Source organism: Staurois parvus, unplaced genomic scaffold, assembly GCF_062004578.1.
Source record: "Staurois parvus isolate SC_StPar_1 unplaced genomic scaffold, SC_StPar_1.0 ptg000439l, whole genome shotgun sequence".
NCBI classification, from domain to species: Eukaryota; Metazoa; Chordata; class Amphibia; order Anura; family Ranidae; genus Staurois; species Staurois parvus.
Genome location: NW_028318235.1, coordinates 1483577 through 1503964, shown reverse-complemented (window position 1 = coordinate 1503964; position 20388 = coordinate 1483577). Strand labels below are relative to the sequence as shown.

The window sequence follows — 20388 nt, the reverse complement described above, 5'->3', positions numbered from 1 at the left end:
ACTCCAGAGAACCACAGTGAGAGCCATTATCCATATATTTAGAAAACTTAGCAGAGTGATGAACCTTCCCAGGAGTGTCAAGCCTACCAAAATTACTCCAAGAGTACACTACGACTCATCCAGGAGGTCATAAAAGAACTGAGAACAACATCTAAAGTACTGCAGGCCTCACTTAAGGTCAGTGTTCCAAGGCAAAAGCCACTGCTCACCATAAAGAGCACAAAGGCTTGTCTCACATTTGCCAGAAAAATCTTGATTATCCCCAAGACTTTTGGGCAAATAGTCTGTGGACTGAGGAGACAAACTTTGAACTTTTTGGAAGCTGTGCATCCCGTTACATCTAGCTTAAAACTAACAAGCATTTCATAAAAAGAACATCATACCAGCAGTCAAACATGGTGGTGGTAGTGTGATGGTCTGGGGCTGCTTTGCAGCTTCAGGACCTGGACGACTTGCCAACATTGATAGAACCATGAATTCTGTGCTGTACTAGAAAATCTTGAAAGAGAATATCAGGTTATTAGTTTGTGAGCTCAAGCTCCTGCGCACTTGGGTTATGCAGCAGGACAATGATCCAAAACACACCAGTAAGTCAACCTCAAAAAAACCCCCCAAAAAAAAAGGTTTTGGAGTGGCCTAGTCAGGGTCCGGACTTATATCGGAGATACGTCATATGACGTCCTCCCAGAACGCGCCCTCCCGCGTGCCGCGCGCGGGGGGGGTGCACCCGGTGATCTCAGAGGCCTTTTGCCACATGATCAGCTGTGACAATGACACAGCAGATCACAGGTAAATGCAGTTGCTGGTTATCGGCTGCACTGTGTCCACTGATGACCACCAGCAGGTGGTATAAATAAGGTAGGGCTGGAGCAAGAGGTTGCTCTTGGCCTGGGACTCAGAGAGTCATATCTGAGTGACCTGCGGATGAAAGTTTGTGCTCCACAAGCAAGGAAAAGGTTTGTATATTGTTTTCATTTTGTTGGTGACAGGGAGAAGCCCTTCAACTTTGAGAGAGGAATCTGCTGTGTTTAGTTAGTGCCTGGATGGCGAGGATTTATTTCCTGTTTTGTTTGTTTTGATGTTTGCAACCTTGTAAATAAAACTGACAAGTCAGATTTTAAGAAAGCCCTGCTGTTTGGACTACCTGTTTCCCAGGGAACGTGATCACACACACACTATTGGGACACCTGCCTTTATACGCACATGAACTTTAATGGCATCCCAGTCTTAGTCCATAGGGTTCAATATTGAGTTGGTCTACCCTTTGTAGCTATAACATCTTCAATTCTTTTGGGAAGGCTGTCCACAAGGTTTAGGAGTGTCTATGGGAATGTTTGACTATTCTTCCAGGAGCGCATTTGTGAGGTAAGGCACTGATGTCAGAGGAGAAGGCCTGGCTCGCAGTCTCAGCACTTATTCATCCCAAAGGTGTTCTATCAGGTTGAGGTCAAGTTCCTCCACCCCAAACTCATCCATGTCTTTATGGACCTTGCTTTTTGCACTGGTGCGCAGTCATGTTGGAACAGGAAGAGGTCATCCCCAAACTGTTCCCACAAGGTTGGGGGCATGACATTGTCCAAATTGTCTTGGTATGCTGACGCCTTAAGAGTTCCTTTCACTGGAACTAAGGGACCAAGCCCAACCCCTGAAAAACATCACCACACCATAATCCCCCTCCACCAAACTTTAAACTTGGCACAATGCAGCCAAGCAAGTACTGTTCTCCTGGCAACTGCCAAACCCAGACACGTCCTTCAGTTTGCCAGACAGAGAAGCATGATTCATCTCTACAGAGAACACGAATCCACTGCTCTAGAGTCCAGTGGCAGCGTGCTTTACACCACTGCATCTGACGCTTTGCATTGCACTTGGTGATGAAAGACTTGGATGCAGATGCTTGGCCATGGAAACCCATTCCATGAAGTTCTCTATGCACTGTTGGTTTGCTAATCTGAAGGCCACACAAAGTTTGGAGGTTTTGCACTATTGACTCAGCAGACAGTTGGTGACTTCAGCATGCACTGACCCCTCTCTGGCATTTTACGTGGCCTACCACTTCGTGGCTCAATTGCTGCTGTTCCCAGTTGCTTCCACATTGTTATAACACCACTAACAGTTGACTATAGAATATTTAGTAGCAAGGAAATTTCACGGATGGACTTTCACGGAGTACACACACACGCACACACTTTGAAAACACATCAGATCTCAATGTGGAAAAATATCAAGCTGGATATCTATACTGATATGGACTGGGTAATGTGTTAGAAACGTAAGGGTTCCCCTTCGTTTGATGGAAATGAAAACTATCAACCTACAGAGGACTGAATTCAAAGACACCCCAAAAATCAAAGTCAAAAAAGATACCGCAGGCTAGTCCATTTTGCTGCAGCAACTCAAAATGGTATTCAGTAGTTTGTATGGCCCCCATGTGCTTGTATGTATGCTCGACAAAGTCGGGGAATTCTCCTAATTAGATGATGGATGGTGTCCAGGGTTATCTCCTCCCAGATCTGGACCAGGGCATCACTGAGCTCCTGACAGTCTGAGGTGCAACCTGGCGTTGTCGGATGAACCGAAACATGAATCCCAGAGGTGTTCTATTGGATTTAGGTCAGGCGAGCGTGGGGTACATTCAATGGTATCAGTTCCTTCATCTTCAAGATACTGCCTGCATACTCTTGCTACATGAGGCCGAGAATTTTCATTCACTAGGAGGAACCCACTGCACCAGCATAGGGTCTGACAATGGGTCCAAGAATTTCATCCCGATACTTAATGGCAGTCAGGGTGCCATTGTCTAGCCTGTAGAGGTCTGTGTGTCTCTCCATGGATATGCCTTCCCAGACTTTCATTGACCCACAACCAAAACGGTCATGCTGAATGATGTTACAGGCAGCATAATGTTCTCCCCTTCTTCTACAGACCCTTTCACATCTGTCACATGTTCTCCGGGTGAACCTGCTCTCATCTGTGAAAAGCACAGGGCGCCAATGGCGGAATTGCCAATTCTGGTGTTCAATGGCAAATGCCAATCGAGCTCTATGGTGTGGGGCAGTGAGCACAGGTACTACTAGAGGATGTCGGGCCCTCAGGCCACCCGCATGAAGTCTGTTTCTGGTTGTTTGCTCAGAGACCTTCGCACCAGTGGCCTGCTGGAGGTCATTTTGTAGGGCTCTGGCAGTGCTCATCCTTTTCCTCCTTGCACAAAGGAACAGATACTAAGGACTAAGCAGCACTATGGACCTTCTAAGGCCCTGTCCAGCTCCCCTAGAGTAACTGCCTGTCTCCTGGAATCTCCTACATGTTCTTGAGACTGTGCTGGGAGACCAGGCAAACCTCCTGGCAATGGCACGTATTGATGTGCCATCTGGGAGGAGTTGGAGTGCAACCTCTGTGAGGTCCAGGTATCGCCTCATGCTACCAGTAGTGACACTGACCCTTGTCAAATGCAAAACTAATGAAAAACAGTCTGAAAAAATGACGAGGGAAAAAAAATGTCAGTGGCCTCAACCTGTAAAACCATTTCTGTTTTGGGGGTCATCTCATTGTTGACCAACTAGTGCACCTGTTGTCAATTTCATTAACACCAAAGCAGCTGAAACTGATTAACAACCCCCTCTGCTACTTAACTGACCAGATCAATATCCCAGGAGTTTAATTGACTTGATTATACTCTGATTAAAAAGTGTTCCTTTCATTTTTTTTGAGGTGTGTGTGTTGTAGCTTAACCGCTACAACCTTGTAAAGGTCTACTGTGACTGCGTTTCTTTTGTCCTATCATTGCTGCTGTTCATATTACATCTAATTAATCTTCTTCCCTAGGACTTATAGGAAACGTTCCCAGCCCCGAAGGCAAAAAATACAAGATCAAAAACTGTTAAGAGAGGTGCTTGGCCCAGATGCTATTGCAGAAGAGAGAGAGGATGAAATCAAGAAATGCAGGGAGAACATTGACAATATAAAGTGTCCTGAAGGTGTGCACAAATATTTTTTTTCTATGTGGTTAAATTGAGATAAAAAATGCATGCTGTTACTAATACTACATATCAGATTTTAATTGTAACAGACACCGCTTACTGTTTGGTAAACACATAATGCATATTGATTGCAACCTGCATTTTCATCTACAAAGGACTAATCCCCACCCCTTTCAGAACCATCAGAATTATCAAGACTGAGAAAGAAAAAAGAAGGGATGTAGAAAAATAAAAAAAAATGATGAACAAGGAAAGTTTTCTCTGGTCATCTTAATGAATTAATGTAATACTAAAATTGCCACCTTTTTCGTTTGCTTTTCTGTACAGCTATTACTGTTCAGGTAACACTGTAAAACAACAGCAGTACACAACTGGAACTAGGAGCACACTTGACAGGCAGAACAGCCTTGATGTCAGTGTTTCCCTATTTGGCTGCAGAGCTCTGGATCCTGGAGACTAATGCTAAGGCTGCATTCACATGATCGCATGAACAGGCACCATAGGGAAAAATTGTTTTTTTAAGTTTGAGCTTTTTTGGAGCTTCAAGCTACAAAACGCTCAAGTGTGATTGCAACCTTAGAGACTGAAGCTTCCAGGCTTCCACCCCCCCTCCCCTCCAGTGATACCAGCTGGTGGCCACATCTTACATGCTTGCCATTGAACCATCTAAGGGCCTCCTCTTCGCTTTGAAGCTGAGGGCTGTGTTTTGACTGCAATATGCTTTGTTAGTAATGGTAACAGAGCCACTACCTTTAAAGGATAAGTTTAGGAGGATGTTACATATTCCCATGTTTAGGGTGTAACATGTGACATGCTCCTATACACACCTCCCACCACCACCACCACTCCCCTCTGTGACAGTGAGCGGGGGATCTTCACCCTGCACCCGCTGTCACTTTTTGGAAACAGTGCTGCTGTACGTGGCTCCACCCTTCATTCACAGGTTTCTGATTGAATGAACTCCAAGTACCGACGTTTGCCACAGCAGACGGCTTGTAGTTCTCAAAGAACTGTGAGGGTGCTGGTGAGTGCTTTTGTAGTTATTTTTTTCTTCTGCAATTTGACAACTGTCAGACCGTTTAGAACAGAGACTGACTGAGAGTTTGCAGGATACTTGCAATCTGCTGATCATGGGTGCAATACTTTACAGGCTGCAGAGCTAAAAAATAATAAATGCACATTCATTGATGGACAAAGCTGCTTCTTCTTTATACATTACCAAACAGGGTTTTATAGCCCCACTTACAGGAGTAGGACACTGGGCAGAAAAAGAATTGGCACCTGCTTAGGGCATTCCTCTCGGGTCGTAAAACCCCCTCTCTCTAATAGGTCTCCAACCTAGTGTTTTCAAGAATATGGATGGGACTTATTGCTGGGACTTATGGTCCCAGAACTTTTTCCTTTTATTTTTCCCTGGACTTCTACTTTTCCTGCAGAGGTCTTGGTCACTCCAGTCTGACCAGCGAGTGCATACAGACCGTTAGCTCCATACTCAGTTGGCCACAATTATGCCCCACCCTGGACCGGGCCAGCCAGCAAGTTAAACCTCTCGTGGGGGCACATATGACCAGGTGCCTACAGTCAGTGTCACAGTGTTACCCAGGCCGATAGCCCCCCACTTCAGTAGAGAGGAGGATCTGTCAAGGGAGACTTACCTGCACGTGCCAAGGGATCGGTAAGTAGTGACCCCCCCTCTCCCCAAAAGCAGTGTGGTTGGTCGGTCCTGTGGGGTCCCCTTTAAACCCCCCTAAAAACCCCTCTACCGCCCCTTCCTCATAACAGCATCCCGGGTGGCTTGGCAGTGTGGATGCTGTTATCCACAGTTTAACCTGTCCAGCAACAAGTAAAAAAAATTAAAAAAGCGGAAAAAACACATTTGGAAAAACGCAATATGAACCGCAAAAAATGCACTGCAGAAATGGATCAAACGCATGCTGCATAGGTGTGAACCTAGCCTAAAAGCAGAGGTAGTGGCCCGTTCTAGGTTCACCGTTGCCAGATGATGGGCCAGCGTTGGCTATGGCCCTGGTGTGCCAGACACTGACAGAATGGGCCAAAGTTCTGTGACAAGCCTTAACTTCTAGTTAGATGCCACAGGCGTATGTGGAACTAGCGGTCCAGTTGGTCCAGGGATTAAAATACATTTGTGACGCATCCCTTGATGCTGCTCCGATTTTCTCTAAACTGTCCGTCTCAGCTGTGGTGCTCCAGTGGGCTCTTTGGCTCATGTTTTGGGACACACCACGGGACCGAGGGACAGGTAAGTGGCTGTTTTTTAAAAGTCAGCAGCTACAGTTTTTGTAGCTGCTGACTTTTATTTTTTGGCAGGGTGAGTGGAACTCCTCTTTAAGTGATTCTTAGGGCTAGAACACACAATTGGAAAATCGGACGAAAAGTACCGCTTTTGAAGCTATAGTACGATAATCTGATCTAATGATCAGATTATCGTACTATAGCTTCAAAAGCGGCACTTTTCGTCCCAAATTATTAGAAGGAGAAAACACGAACACTTTTTCCATACAATACCAGATCGTACGGTTTTCATTTAATCAGTACAGGATGCGTCCAAAAAAAAAATCAAAAGAGCAAGACCACGAATGCTCTGAAACTAAAGAATGCATTACAATACAATACAATACAACACATTGCATCACCTCTGAAGTTGCATTCTGTCGTATGAGAATTTTCATAACTTTAACAACCACTTCATTTTTGATATGAGACTAGCATGCAAAAAAAACCCCAAAAAAGGATGATCATTCATCCAGTATTCTCATCGTATATACAGGCTGTAGACTTTTTGGGATCAAGTGGCTGTCTTAAGTCTGTAAGGCTACTCCTTTGTCACCATTTTATTAGATTTTACCAGGTGGATATGACTGGATGTGGTGACTACTAGTTTTGGATGTAAGGTTTCATAGGCAGTAGTATGAATCACTCAGTTTAGAAAATGGCTTACTTTGATGTCGAGGGGTTTTTTCCAACCTTTCATATAAGTACTGCTTGTAGATACAGTCAGGTCCATAAATATTGGGACATCTACACAATTCTAACATTTGTGGCTCTATACACCACCACAATGGATTTGAAATGAAACAAACAAGATGTGCTTTAACTGCAGACTGTCAGCTTTAATTTGAGGGTATTTACATCCAAATCAGGTGAACGGTGTAGGAATTACAACAGTTTCCATATGTGCCTCCCACTTGTTAAGGGACCAAAAGTAATGGGACAATTGGCTTCTCAGGTGTTCCATGGTGAGGTGTGTGTTATTCCCTCATTATCCCAATTACAATGAGCAGATAAAAGGTCCAGAGTTCATTTCAAGTGTGCTATTTGCATTTGGAATCTGTTGCTGTCAACTCTCAAGATGAGATCCAAAGAACTGTCACTATCAGTGAAGCAAGCCATCATTAGGCTGAAAAAACAAAACAAACCCATCAGAGAGATAGCAAAAACATTAGGCGTGGCCAAAACAACTGTTTGGAACATTCTTAAAAAGAAGGAACGCACCGGTGAGCTCAGCAACACCAAAAGACCCGGAAGACCATGGAAAACAACTGTGGTGGATGACCGAAGAATTCTTTCCCTGGTGAAGAAAACACCCTTCACAACAGTTGGCCAGATCAAGAACACTCTCCAGGAGGTAGGTGTATGTGTGTCGAAGTCAACAATCAAGAGAAGACTTCACCAGAGTGAATACAGAGGGTTCACCACAAGATGTAAACCATTGGTGAGCCTCAAAAACAGGAAGGCCAGATTAGAGTTTGCCAAACGACATCTAAAAAAGCCTTCACAGTTCTGGAACAACATCCTATGGACAGATGAGACCAAGATCAACTTGTACCAGAGTGATGGGAAGAGAAGAGTATGGAGAAGGAAAGGAACTGCTCATGATCCTAAGCATACCACCTCATCAGTGAAGCATGATGGTGGTAGTGTCATGGCGTGGGCATGTATGGCTGCCAATGGAACTGGTTCTCTTGTATTTATTGATGTGACTGCTGACAAAAGCAGCAGGATGAATTCTGAAGTGTTTTGGGCAATATTATCTGCTCATATTCAGCCAAATGCTTCAGAACTCCTTGGACGCCGCTTCAGAGTGCAGATGGACAATGACCCAAAGCATACTGCAAAAGCAACCAAAGAGTTTTTTAAGGGAAAGAAGTGGAATGTTATGCAATGGCCAAGTCAATCACCTGACCTGAATCCGATTAAGCATGCATTTCACTTGCTGAAGACAAAACTGAAGGGAAAATGCCCCAAGAACAAGCAGGAACTGAAGACAGTTGCAGTAGAGGGCTGGCAGAGCATCACCAGGGATGAAACCCAGCGTCTGGTGATGTCTATGCGTTCCAGACTTCAGGCTGTAATTGACTGCAAAGGATTTGCAACCAAGTATTAAAAAGTGAAAGTTCAATTTATGATTATTATTCTGTCCCATTACTTTTGGTCCCTTAACAAGTGTGAGGCACATATGCAAACTGTTATAATTCCTACACCGTTCACCTGATTTGGATGTAAATACCCTCAAATTAAAGCTGACAGTCTGCCGTTAAAGCACATCTTGTTTGTTTCATTTCAAATCCATTGTGGTGCTGTATAGAGCCAGAAATGTTAGAATTGTGTCAATGTCCCAATATTTATGGACCTGACTGTATATATACAGGTGAAACTCAAAAAATTAGAATATCGTGCAAAAGTTCATTTATATCAGTAATGCAGCTTAAAAGGTGAAACTAATATATGAGATAGACTCATTACATGCAAAGCAAGATAGTTCAAGCTGTGATTTGTCATAGTTGTGATGATTATGGCTTACAGCTCATGAAAACCCCAAATCCACAATCTCAGAAAATTAGAATATTGTGAAAAGGTGCAATATTCTAGGCTCAAAGTGCCCCACTCTAATCATTTAATTAAGCCATAACACCTGCAAAGGGTTCCTGAGCCTTTAAATGGTCTCTGTCTTGTTCAGTAGGAATCACAATCATGGGAAAGACTGCTGACCTGATAGTTGTGCAGAAAACCATCATTGACACCCTCCATAAGAAGGGAAAGCCTCAAAAGGTAATTGCAAAAGAAGTTAGATGTTCCCAAAATGCTGTATCAAAGCACATTAATAGAAAGTTATGTGGAAGGGAAAAGTGTGGAAGAAAAAGGTGCACAAGCAGCAGGGATGACCGCAGCCTGGAGAGGATTGTCAGGAAAAGGCCATTCAAAAGTGTTGGGGACTTTCACAAGGACTGAGGCTGGAGTCAGTGCATCAAGAGCCACCACACACAGACGGATCCTGGACATGGGCTTCAAATGTCATATTCCTTTTGTCAAGCCACTCCTGAACAACAAACAACGTCAGAAGCATCTTACCTGGGCTAAAGAAAAACAGACCTGGTCTGTTGCTCAGTGGTCCAAAGTCCTCTTTTCTGATGAGAGCAACTTTTGCATCTCATTTGGAAACCAAGGACCCAGAGTATGGAGGAAGAATGGAGAGGCACACACTGCAAGATGCTTGAAGTCCAGTGTGAAGTTTCCACAGTCTGTTTATTTGGGGAGCCATGTCATCTGCTGGTGTTGGTGTACTGTGCTTCCCTAAGTCCAGGGTCAATGCAGCCGTCTACCAGGAGATTTTGGAGCACTTCATGCTTCCTTCCACAAATGAGCTTTATGGGGATGCTGACTTCATTTTCCAGCAGGACTTGGCACCTGCCCAAACTGCCAAAAGCACCAAAACCTGGTTCAGTGACCGTGGGATTACTGTGCTTGATTGGCCAGCAAACTCGCCTGACCTAAACCTCATAGAGAATCTATGGGGCATTGCCAAGAGAAAGATGGGAGACATGAGACCGAACAATGCAGAAGAGCTGAAGGCCGCTATTGAAGCATCCTGGTCTTCCGTGTGGTCAGCAGTGCCACAGGCTGATAGCTTCCATGCCATGCCGCATTGAGGCAGTAATTGCTGCAAAAGGGGCCCAAACCAAGTACTGAGTACATATGCATGCTTATACTTTTCAGAGGTCCGATATTGTTCTATGTACAATCCTTGTTTTATTGATTGCATGTAATATTCTAATTTTCTGAGATTGTGGATTTGGGGTTTTTTATGAGCTGTAAGCCATAATCATCACAATTATGAGAAATCACGGCTTGAACTATCTTGCTTTGCATGTAATAAGTCTGTCTCTTATATTAGTTTCACCTTTTAAGTTGCATTACTGAAATAAATGAACTTTTGCACGATATTCTAATTTTTCAAGTTTCACCTGTATGTATATATGTACTCCTGATGAAGTCACATGTCGTGACGTAACGCGTAGGGTACGCCGATGACATCAAGCCGTAACCGGAAGTGTACTTGCCGCCATCTTGAATAAGGGTTCCATGCAGTTCATTCACAAAAATTAATACACAGAGTCCTTGATCCTGTAGTGTCCCAGGCGGACACAAATAAATGTGAATGGAATATTTTAAAGTCTTTTAATAAAGCATATATATTTTTGATATACTTCACCATTTGGAGCATTTTTTCATTTATCTGTGGTGTGTTTTGGAGGTTCAGGAGGAGTTGGAGATTTGTATACCAGCAGACCTGCCCAGGTTAAAGGGAAACGCGTGGTGATTGCACATAAGCACTTGGAGCACTGAAGTCTTAAAGGGACGGCTCACCAAGGATTGTGAAAACGAAATATTGGAACACTGATAGATAAATAGTCGCACAGTGGATATGTTTCATATAACGCATGGTTAATATGGGCAGCATTATAAGAATGGTGCGTCATTGATATTATTATATTGTGATACGTTATGTATATGGAGCACAGATTATGCATAGATATGGTCATTTAAGCATACCACACTGTCGCACAGCAAGATATGTTTATATATTTATTCATCATATATATATTTGGCTATATACAGTTTTATTTGAGAATATAGTATTGCGCTGCATTTTTTGTATATAACCATTTTCAGGTTTCTCCAGAGATGTTTAATAATGTTTAAGTCAGGGCTCTGCCTGGGCCACTCTAGGACATTCACAGAGCTGTCCCTAAACCAATCCTTTACTGTCTTTGCTGTGATGACTCCTCCAGATGACGTCCTGGTACGTTCCGGTACCACGTAATTTCTGCTATTGGAACGCAGGTCGGTTCTAGTGCAGCAGCTTTTCCTGAGCAAGCTATGGCTTTTATTCTTTTATAATTTTATGGTGGTATTTAAAAAAACGATATGACGCTATGAAGATTTTGTTCCTCTTCCTCTGCCTTGTGTGATATAAGTATGGGAAGCATTGGTCCCTGGATGATGGCCTAACCCACACATTGGGTCTGTGATAACAAGCACATATTGACCTTCCTTAACATCAGGAGGTCAAGAGCTATTGGTGAATTTGGTCCCAAATGAAGACACGGATTGTCACATGAAATCTGGAGTGGAATTATATTAAGAAGCGTTACAACACAATTTTATTGCATACTTTATTTGCACTATTGCACTTGAATTCAGTTTGGGTTGCACTTTTATGAACTCTGGCACTTTATAAGGCATGGTTACATATATTTAGAATTTGTGGATTAGCATTTGCACACAGTATTTTGCATAGTGTATAGGTATATATGTATTTTTGTATAGCTCCCTCTAGCTATATCTGACATATGGTATGTGATAATCACACACTAATGAAGCAGCAGCTACCCAAATTCTTTTTTTTTTTCACAGGTTTTATTTATTTTTGGAACCTTTGCACTGGTGATTTTGTTTATATACTTGCATCAAGGAAAGCAGATGTGTAGCAATAGGATATGTGAATCCCATCTAAGGCATGTTGGATTGCTTCTTATTTTGATTGTTGATAGAGGAGAATCCGAGTCCATAGTAGTCTGATAATTGTCTTATGGCTAGGTTCACACTGATATGCGGTGTGAGTTTGAGTTTTCTCATGCAATTCAGCTGCAATTGTAATGCATGTTTCACGCAAGTTGCGTACATCTGTATTTATGCCCTAGGTGTTTGCGCCCTCTCTCTTTTTCTCTCTCTCTCTCTATCTCCCACTCCCCCTCCCACACCACGTAACGCACCACTCCAAACACGCACACAACTCTATTTAAAATTACACTGCGTTTGGACTGCATATATGTGAATGCCCTCCATAGAAAATAATTTTATTTAGCATGTTATGTGATTCCAAGCGTCCTGGAATGCATCCAAAATTGCATCAGTGTGAACCAGGGCTTAGTAAGGATTTGTCTTGTATAGTGATCAGAGCTACAAACCCCAGTGGATCATATAGGCTGACAAACCACCCCTTTGGTAAATGGATCGGCTGTAGAGTTAGCTTGAAAGCCAAATTAATCTTTTAATAAGTTCCATTGTAAGTCCAGACTTCTGTGTACAGGTAGTTTATCCACACCCATATTTAAGTTTCTAAATTCTGTGGAATGATTTTCAAGCTGAAATGCTTTCATGATGGCAGCACTGTTTGAGGCAATTTTATGAAGTTTGAGGTTGGCTTCAGAAAACTTACATTGTGTCCTTTGGAGCAGGCAAAGGTCGTGAGTAAAAATTTGATTCCACCATCAACATAGAAGTCTTGCTGAACAAAATGTTGAGCACCTGTACCTGCATTTTCCATCAAGAGAAGTCCTTCATAGGCTACATGTTCCTACAGCAGGTTAGGGACTGTTACCAAAGACATGTATGTACATTTGGTATTCAGTAACTTCATTGTTTGTTGTCACAGTGCCATAGAAACCTGAATTCATAAAAGCAACAGAATGATCTTTTATTTCTGGCTTGTTCTTTAGTGTTTGCTGCAGTGTTAAATCTGGACAAAGCCTGCTCATGATTGTTTGGAAGCTTTAATCTTGCAGCATGAAGTAGTAAACCCAGCTGTCGAAGTCATCCTTGATTAATTTTATGTATCACAGGTCTATTTTTTTTCATCATAATGTATAGTATGAATCAGTGTTCCCTAAGTTGTTATCAAAAAAGATAGACTTCTCCTTCACTTCATAGTGATGAGGACATTGTTTGAAATGAGTGGTACACCGATTTCTTACTACGTACATTTTGAAGAAGTTGCGTTAACACACATCACCCACTATTACCCAAATCAAGCCTTGTGCATATGGGGCATTGTCTGGACCTTTACACTGTGCCTTAAGAAAATATCTCTTTCCAGCAAGACTAAGATTTCAGTATTCATATCCTTAGCAGGAATTTGATCATCCAGATGCCCTGACTGGTGATGGTTCTGTAGTTGGAATCTCTGTTTTCAGGAACTTGGTCACATTAATTTAATATTGGCAAGGGTATGTCCATATTTCCTTAGATCAAGCAGACCATGTACCCATTAGCTTTTCTGCTGGAAGTGTCCATACGACCAGAACAGGTGTTCAGGGTATAAGGTGTTGTATGTCCTTCTATACTGAAGACCTCAAAGAATTTGTGTTGAACCAGAGACGTTTTGCTTTGTGGCATACATCCTGGTAGCTTTCTCTGGTTGCACAGAATTTGGATTTGAAAACTTCTCCACAGACTTCAGTACATGAAAGCAGCTGTTGCAGTTGAAACATGACTTTGTTGCTCTCTTCCAGATTTGAGACGGGGCTAAATGTGTAGCTGGATGTGAAAGTCAAGAAGTGGTGTAGGCTGCATAACTATAACATGCTTTTCACTGTTGCATTCTGTGCACTTGATAACTTCACAGTCTTAATCGCAGGGGTCCAAAAAGTCACACTTTCTATAGAATATCCCAGATTTCTGGAAAAGCTTCTTGCGCTCTTGCAAAGACTTTGCCCTAAGCCCACAGTATCTTTTAAGAGGGTGAAATTGTTGTAAACTACATAGTTGGCAAGGTTGAATAAAGACACCAGTCCATCCAGTTCAGCCTGACATATTCCTATATGTACATTGCACTCACTAAGAAACACTTCTAAAGGTTTTTTGAATTTATCTTCCCTCCCTGCTAACACCACCAACTGAAGAAGGAAGTTCCACATTCTTACATTCTTACTGCTCTAAAAGTAAAGATTAAACCACGTAAAGGGTATTTTTCACTGTTAGAGCGGTAAAGCTGTGGAATTCCCTTCCATAAAATTGGACAGTATTGATTGGGATCTTTATCTCTACCACCAAAAACATTCAGATCAGCACAAGAGGATGTGGCAGGTGAAATGTTTGTCTCTGTTTAACATATATTGGTCCTCTTAAATCTCTGTTTATCTGCTGTATTGTCATACCTTGACAATGAATCTGGCAAGTTGGGTTCACTCAAGCTGAAACTGGGATAATTCCTTGAACATGCTTGATCACTGATGAACCTGCAAAAATATGACAATGGAGGGAAGGATACATGACTATCTCTTTTGTATTTTGAGCCCTGTGCTTCCCAATTCTCTTGAAGGCTATAAGGTAATTTTGACACCAGTGGATTTAGCTCCATCAGCAGGTCACTTAGTTCTTGAAGCTTGCAATGATCCTTGTTGGTTGTTGGTTATTTTTGCAAAGGTTTGAACTATCTTAAATAAAGCAATTTCTATAGCTTCAGAGCTACCATACGTTTGCTTGGGTCTTGCCTATGCAGCAGTACTGCTCTTAGTCTATTCACATGATCTGCAGATTTTGGCCATTGCCACTTTTAAACCAAATCAAGTTCCTCCTTGACAGTAAGGTTGAGATCAGAGATTGCAGATTTAAAGGTTGACCTTCAGGCCCTGTCATTCTCTGGACATGCGTCAAACATTGAGATTCTAATATTAATGAGCTAAAAGTGAATCTGACAAGGTCTAGCTTTTGATGCCGAATTATCTTGGGCGTGTAGGTTCTTTTGGTGAATAAAGTTGGGGTATACCAGTATAAAACAATGTTTCAAGAGCATTCCCCTGTGGTTCAGGGTCCATGCACACTGGGCTTTAGAGAAACGCCAGTTCCCTTGGCAGGAAAATAAAGACTCATCTAAAGCATGATTAGGAGAGTTTAGGAGCATTCAGTATTTTTTTTCTGCCACAAAACTACTCTCAAAAATGCAGACCAGAAGGGTTTTTTCTGCCTCTAAACGCTGAGCCTAAAGTATACCTCTAAATGTTCTAATGTGCATGGACACATAGGATAACATTGGGCTGCTTCTACAGGCAAAACACAAAACTTCTGTAGAAGCAGCGGGTTTTTTTTTTTTTTTGGTATTTCAATGGTTTTTATTAATTTAGTAAACATTTCAACAAGACTTGAGCAACAAGACACACCCGAGCAGGAGCTATCAATGGCACATAAAAAAGTAAAACAGTGCTCTAACACCAACAGAGCAAAAGGTGCGCCCACGCAGGGGCTATCAATGGCACATGAATTACAAAAACAGTGATATAACATGGACAGTAGCTCAAACGAAAGGCAGCTTTCCATCACCTCAGACCTGGAGCTGGGGTCCGGGAACGCTAGTATCGAACAACATCACAAACCCAGACTAGCCGGGGGGAGTGTGCAAAAGGCATATGTCAACCACGGCTCCCATATTTAAAAAAATTTCCATTGGGAGTTGTTAGATACTCGACATCTGTTCATTAAACATCAGAGTGGTCATACAGTCCCGCACCCCCTGAAGAGGGACAGACGGGCTCTGACATGCCTGAGTAATTGTTCTAGTTGCCAACAAGAGCAAATAAAAAGCCAACTTCTGCTGGTGAGACAATGAAGCAAAGCCTACCGAGCATCCCGGCGTATGGAGAAATGGAACAAATTGAAAAGGAGGCAAAACACTTGAGACCAAAATTGAATCAGTTTCACTATATATGCAACACATCTCCACGATGACCACAACACCAAAAGCATTGATCACTGCAGGCAGGGTTCGCCTGGGCCAAACGAGCCGGGACCCAATACCAGCGAAACAATACTTTGTATGCTGCCTCCAGCGTGGTTGTATTAAATGAACATTTAGCTATAAACGACCAGGTCCTATTCCAGTCCTCCAGATCCATTACCGCCCCCAGGTCGCGCTCCCACTGAGCGACATATGAGAGAGAAGTACGCGTTGTACTGCATAAAGTAGAGAAATTAGGCCCGGGGCGCACGTACGCTGTTGGCAAAGCTGTTCAAAGGCAGATTTCTGATATGGGAAAGCAGAAGTGCCCCGCAGTGAGGTCAGCCAATGCTGCAATTGGAGGTAGCGGAAAAATTCCGCCTGAGGGACATCCCGTGACTCCCGAAGAGAATTCCAGGTAGGGAAGGACCAAGAAGTCAAAAAGTGTCTCGCCTGCAAAAAACCATTGGCCACCCACCAAGAGAACGCCCTTGGTTGATCCAAACCCTGCGGGAAGAGAGGATTATTAATAATGGGGAGCAAAGGTAGAAAAGGTGACATCAAGCTTGAGTCCCACACTTGTTGGCCCTGGAGCAAAATTGGACTCAGTGTTGTAGGGCAGGGGGGGAGCCATAGATGCGTCAATATTGCAATAGGGACACAATTAGGTAGTTCCAGCAGGACCCAGAGAAGAACGTCAGAGGAAGCATGCAACATAGACAGTGGGGCAGTCTGGCTCGCCTGATAATACTTTGTTACATTAGGCACCCCAAGACCTCCCTGGAGTCTATGGACAAAAAGCGTATTCCTGCAGACTCTGGGGCACCTGTCGGCCCAGAAAAATCGCATAATCCTTGCCTGAATCAATCGAAGGTAATGAGGAGGAACCCGCACTGGGAGGGTGCAAAATAATACAACAATTTAGGCAGGATGTCACTTAACCCGTCCTATTCAAGACAGGTGCGGAAATTGCCAGGAGTGCATAAGAGAGTACACAGAGCGAACCAAAGGATAATAATTTGCAGCAAATAAAGAGCCATAGGTGGTGGTCAAGTGAATGCCCAGGTATTCAAGTGATGAGAAAGCCCATTTGTAGGGGAAGTGTGATTGTAGGTGCGAAACCAAATCTGAGGTCAAAGTAATATTGAGTGACAATCTTATCCCAATTGATACGGAGACCCGAAATCAAGAAGAAGTGTGCAAGAACCTGTTGCAAATTTGGGAGCGTTGCCAGCGGATTAGTGAGAGTCGAGGGCATCATCCGCAAAAAGGTTCAACTTAAGTTCCTGTCCCCCATATGGAACACCTGATATATTACAGTCAGCCCGAAGTGCTAAAGCCAGTACCTCAAGCGCCAGGACAAAGAGCGCCGGGGACAGGGGGCATCCAAATAGGAAAGGGGTCTGAGAAATATCCAGCGTATTTAACGGAAGGGGAAGAATACAAGGCTTGCATCCAAGAAAGAATAGAGTCCCCAAAGCCCCAACGAGACAGCACAAACCACAGGTATTCCCAGGATAGAGAATCAAAAGCTTTATATATGTCTAAAGATAGTAAGAATCCCGGGATTTTCCGTTGTTGTAGAAGGTGTATAAGGTGGACCATTTTACGAACGTTATCACCCACCTGCCTCCCAGGTACGAAACCTACTTGGTCTCTGTGGACCAGACTACACAAATATTTATTGAAACGAAGACTGAGAATCTTGCTGAATATCTTCAAATCTTCATTAAGAAGAGAAAAGGGACAAAAGGCTTGCGGTTCCTGCACATCATCTGTTGTCTTAGGAATCATTGAGATATGAGCTCTGAGCGAGTACGGAGAGGGCAAAGAGCCCTGTCGTAACTCATTGAAATATTCAGCTAAGAAGGGCGCCAACAGGGTCACAAATTTCTTATAATAGAGACCTGAGAAGCCATCAGGACCCGGGACCGCGGTGGACCATAGAGATTTGATAGCTTGAAGAACTTCCGATACGGTGACACCATAGTTGAGAGCCATCCGCTCCGCTTCGGACAATCCAGGAAGTCGGAGATCTTTGAAAGAATGCCTCTGCCTGAGCTACAGGGAAGAGATCTGCTTTAGCGTAAATGTGTGAAAGGAAGTCCACGAAACGGGAAATAATCTGCTGGGGATTGGAGATACAGCCTCCCGCAGGAAGTCGCAGCCGGATCGGTTTGTGGGGTTTCCCCAAGGAATTGAGTTTCTTGGCCAAAATTATACCCGGCTTATTAGCACAGGAATAAAATTTATGTTTAGTCCAAAGCAAGGCCCATTCAGTCTCCAAAGAAGCAAGTAGGTTCAACTCTCCAGCCAGAGCATCCAGTGTGCATTTATGGACCGCGAATGGGTGCGATTTTCAACGAAAATCTGCAGAGGCCAGTAGAGAGTGAAGATCCAAAAGATGGCGCTCTCGCCTCGAGCTGCCGCCAGCTGTATAATGTGGCCCCGCACTGTGGCTTTTTGCAACTGCCACAGGGGCACTGCTGAAGAGACCGATCCCAAGTTTTCCGCAAAGTATGTATGCAAGAAGGATTCTATGTGTTGGCAGGTGACCTGAGTGGTCAATAAAGATTCGTTAATGCACCCGCGAAAGGGGTGCCGTGCCGACCCTGAGAGGGCAAGGAGTAGAACCAGGAGATCGTGGTCTGACCAGGGCGAGGAGGGGATAGATATCCGCCTGACCAAGGGAAGCTGTTGGACATGCATAAATACGTGGTCAATTCTACAAAAACTGTCATGGGGATTTGAGTAGAACGTAAAGTCACGCTCAGTTGGGTGAAGTTCCCTCCAAACGTCTGCCAGCCCCACTGACTGCAAGAGAGAGTGCATACGCTACTCTAGCACTAAGTTGTGAGAAGGGTCGCCCCCGGGCATAGCGCCTATCTAAGGTGGGGTTTGCTATATTCCACTTTTTTTTTTTTTTTTTTAAGCCAGTGTGCATGGACTCTTCAAGGTAGCTTGAACTGTGGCTTGTTGTCGGTCGTCATGTTGTATTATGTTATATTTGCTGTGTAGGTACATCTGTGTGGTGAATCTGAGGTGGCGTAAGCATTTGCAGCTAGGTGAGTTCAGCTTGTTTTTCCAGTTCTACTGGGATGAGACAATCTGAATTGTAACTTTCTCCCATTTCTTTTTCAAGGACTTTCAACCTTGTCGGGGCATCTGCTTCTTCCTTTTCCATTTGGAGGATCTGTATTTGAACTTTCATTTGAGCTTGTATCTCTGCCTCTTTTCTAGAAAAGGATTTTCGAACTTTAGTTTCTTCTACACTTGCTCTATAGACTTGTTGCTTAATGTTAGTTTTCTGGAGCAAGAGGATCTAGAAGATTGTGCTGTGAACCTAGCTGATGCGGATCTGTAAGATCTGGTCTCTTGCAGATGAACAACACGGAGTTCTGCCTTTTCCTTAACACCTTGCATTAGGTGACCTTTTTATTGGTTCAAGATTTCAGGATTAGTTCTTAGTTCTTCTATACTAGTTTCCCTTAAGAAGGCTGTACTGTATATTTTGCACACAACTGTTTGATAACGTTGATAACGTTACATGCAGTGCAAAGTTCTGTTCTGAAGCTCTGAAATATTGCTGGAGAACTCATCTCTAGTAGTTTTATAGTTTTCGGAGAGCTGGTTTCATGGTGTGTTTGGGTTTTGCACTCTTCTCTGCAGTATTTGTAGAATCTGCTCCTTGTATAGCGCTTCGGTCAAAGTCATGATGTACTGCCTTTGATTCAGAAATAGAAGGATGCACAGAGCTTTACACAGGTAAACAGTGAGGACTTCTCTACCACTTTAATGTGGTATCTACAGATAAGCCTAAAATAAGGTACAGTAAATATCTATCTACCTAAACATGCACCGTGTAGGAGATATTTACTATAGTAGCAGCCGGTGACATCAGCGTTGCATGCGCACTGCGTTCTCAATGGGTGGCATGCCATCCATTGAGAGAGCCGTGCCATGGCTGTGACTTCCGCGCGCATGCACAGTGTTACATTATCGCGGCTCAGCCAGTCAAACATCTGAAGACCAGGTGAAGATGAAAGCCCTGTCAGCCGTAATCGCGCACTGCTGGAGGGCTTCGCTCTGAGGTCTGTCTTTCATAATGTGCTAGTATGCAATGCATACTAGCACATTATGCTATTATCCTGCAATGCATACTAGCACATTATGCTATTATCCTGCAGGGGACCATTTTTGTGGATTCTTTTCTTTTTTTTTTTGTCGTTTTCTGCCACTTTAACCTTTTACCAACCTCACTATAGCCGAATGATGGCTACAGCATGGTTGTCCAGTTCTGGGAGGTCGTCATATGACGTCCTCCCAGAACGTGCCCTCCCCCGTGCACCCAGAGATCTCTGTGTCCTACCGACCTAGCTGATCACATGATGAGGTAAAAGACCAATCACAGCGGTCTTTTACCACGTGATCAGCTGTGTACAATGACACAGCAGATCACAGAGTAAATACAGTTGCCGGTTATTGGCGGCACTTTTCTCACGCTGTCACAGGAAAGTACTGCTGATAACCGGCAATTGTCATAGAACAGAGCAGCACCACCCAGCAGTGCCACCCACCAGTACACATCAGTGCCTCCGACCAGTGCCCAACAGT

At 43.5% G+C, this 20388-nt stretch overlaps 1 protein-coding gene across 2 annotated transcripts in view; it reads left to right on the top strand.

The window, feature by feature from the left end:
• LOC149454032 (lysine-specific demethylase 4B-like) overlaps nt 1–20388 on the top strand; it is a 247291-nt gene that overhangs the window by 169060 nt on the left and 57843 nt on the right. For both annotated transcript variants that reach the window (XM_089687863.1, XM_089687862.1), the window contains one exon: nt 3826–3977. In XM_089687863.1, the coding sequence (XP_089543989.1) occupies nt 3826–3977 (152 nt within the window). The remainder of the gene's footprint in view (nt 1–3825; nt 3978–20388) is intronic.